Genomic DNA, 2748 nt, shown 5'->3' on the forward strand with positions numbered 1-2748 from the left:
CTAGATGCTAACAATCATCGTCAGTCCAAGCTGACGACGGCTTCTCGGCGGCGGTTTGCGGTCTCTAAAAATTGCCAAGCCTCCTCCTCCTCCTCCACCACATCCTGTGATCAAGCCCCACTGGCCAATTGCATTTCTTCTGCTATTCGGCTATCCATTTACATCTTTCTCAAACTTTTCAAAGTGCCTTTTTTATTTCATTTCATTTTTTTTCTTTTCCCTCTTCTGATCTTCTCTTTCTTCCCTCTCACTCGCTTATTTCTCTCACGTTTATAAATGCCACTGAAAAATGTATTCAAATTTTTGCAACCAAAAAGTAAGCACAGCACCTTTTCTCTTTCATATCTCCAGTTTAGTGAGTATTTTGTTTCAGAATAAAATATGAAATATTTTTTTTCAGATTCATCTACACTTCTTCACGCACGTCAGTGTCAAAGAAAACATACCGAGAACAATGTTCCACCTGGAAGGCGAAATTTTGCCGTACCACTTGCTCAGTCGGAAACGTTCACCGACAATGAATGTTCTGAGAATAAGGTTTGTTTTTGGTTTAAATTTAAATTTAAATTTTTATCATTTTGTACAAGTTCAAACATTTCAGGAACAACAACAACCATTACAAAAGCAGCAACGTGGAATTTGGAAAAAATCAAATCTGCTCAAATATAATAAAGCGGACGATGAAGATGAAGGAATCATGTCCGAAGTAGAGACTTCTTGTACAACTGGTATGCGTTCAAAACGAAACAGTCGATGCCGTACCAGCAGTGGCAATTATACAAATATGCTCGTCAATCCGTACGGTGCTTTCAACGGTGTTGGATGTGATTCACGTAAGAAGCGTTAATTTTTTTAATAATTAATTCACCAAATAGAACTTGTAAACTGTGATCTTATTGAAATTCTTTTGTAAATCAAATTTCAAATGTTTAATATTTTCTTTTTTTAAAATTATACTAAAAAGTTTCTTTTTTAGTATTCATAATTATTATTTAAAAAGTAATCAGTTTAATTTGCTATACAGCTTTAGCTTATATTTCGATTTTTACAGCTTTCTTTCGATAACAAAATTTGAGCATAAATTATTAATTTTTTTTACTTAAGAAGAAACAAACATTAACAAATATTCAAAATATGAAATTAATATTTTAATTTTGCACTGATTAATTTTCTTCCTTTGAATAATATATAAGAAAAAAGCTTTTATTGCTTGCTGTTCGATGCTTGATGAAATAAATAGCACACAATTTTATATATTATAAATAGAATTTCTTCGAAGGTGTAAAACGCATCTGGCTGCCTGCCATTGTGCGTAGGATTTTTTAAAGAATTGAATTTTGTTTCCTAAATGTTTATTTGGTCTCTTCAGCAGATGAAAATTTTCTCTTGTTTAATGATCATTTTATTTAGCAATAAATGAAGCTTTATAGAGTTTGTAAATTTGTGTACATTATTCGCGCAGTTTAATTGCATTTTTTGATTGCTTATAACTGCTTTTTTTTTGCAAATGCTGAAAAAATTTAGATCACTTATTTGTATTGAAACAGAAACAGTTGCTACAAATTAAAGGAAAAAACAACCTTTGAATATTTATACTAATTTGTTTAAAAAAATAAATAGCTGACTTGCGTAATATATAGAACAACAATTCTGCAGTGCAACTCATTTTAATAGTGCTAATTGATGATCTAAGATTACAATATTCTTCTTCTATATTTAGTAACAACTAGAAGAAAATTTTGAAATTTCATAAACTGTATTCTAATAGAATAAATTGAAAAAGAAAAAATTTTGCACGAACAGTATTATGCTATTTTCATCTATAGCTTACAGTAATTTCAAAAAGAATTAAATACTTGTAAATTTTAAAATTCTACGTTGAAATGAAATAATTTTATTCATTTGGTATAAAGTTTATTCTTTGCATTATTGAAATTGCATATTGTAAATTCGTTTCATTTATGAAAATTTTTTCTTCGTATGCTACTATGATGAGCAGCAGCATGATATTAATACAAAATGCATGATATATCTTACTGTAAAGCATTATTAGCATGATTATGTTGGAAAATATTTTTTTTATCATTTATTTTTATCATTTTAATGACGACATGCAACGCCTGTGGGGTTATTTGTTTGTTGGAATATTTGAAATTGTTTTACGTGTTTGCTTGATTTTTCTGTATCGTTGTTTATTGAGCAAGCAAGCAAGCAAGCTCTCGAATGCGAAACTGGTCAAAACAAGCTAAACAGGTTGTTGTTTTAGGATAGTAGGAAAAATATAAAAAAAATTAATTTTTTTTGAACTAATTTAAACAAAGCTTTAGTTTGGAAAATTTTCAGTTTAATTTGCAATTTTCAGTTAATGTTTAACTTGATGAGAGGTAGGTAGTAGGTGAACTTTTGCAGAGTTGAAACATGGTGAAAATATAAAGCATTTTATTTAATATCGTAAAAATTAAGAAAATTAGAATTCATACAATGTAAAAATCCAACTTTTGTGGATTATAAAAACTTAGACGAATGCTGTAATGGTTTAAGTTTTGCGCATATGTGCAATCCGACCAGCGAGAAGTGTATTATTATGGTGTATAAACAAGTATGTGTAACCCAGTAATAGGAATAAATTTGCTGCAGCCAGAGGAAATAAAGAGTACCAAATACTCTTGCGCACAGCTAATTTACCTTGCCTGGACAAGTATGTCACAGTATATCTGTTTCAGGCCAAGTTGAATTCAATTCAAAGAT

At 29.8% G+C, this 2748-nt stretch overlaps 1 protein-coding gene across 1 annotated transcript; it reads left to right on the forward strand.

Annotated features, from left to right (window-relative positions):
• Positions 1 to 276: 276 nt before the first annotated feature.
• Positions 277 to 1065, forward strand: Tsp_13918 (conserved hypothetical protein). The gene is made up of 4 exons (XM_003368124.1): positions 277 to 316; positions 401 to 537; positions 602 to 833; positions 1052 to 1065. The coding sequence occupies exons 1-4, from the start codon at positions 277 to 279 to the stop codon at positions 1063 to 1065; spliced, it is 423 nt and encodes a 140-aa protein (XP_003368172.1).
• The last annotated feature ends 1683 nt before the right edge of the window (positions 1066 to 2748 follow it).

The sequence above is a fragment of the Trichinella spiralis genome, assembly GCF_000181795.1.
Source record: "Trichinella spiralis strain ISS 195 chromosome Unknown Scfld3055, whole genome shotgun sequence".
NCBI lineage: Eukaryota > Metazoa > Nematoda > Enoplea > Trichinellida > Trichinellidae > Trichinella > Trichinella spiralis.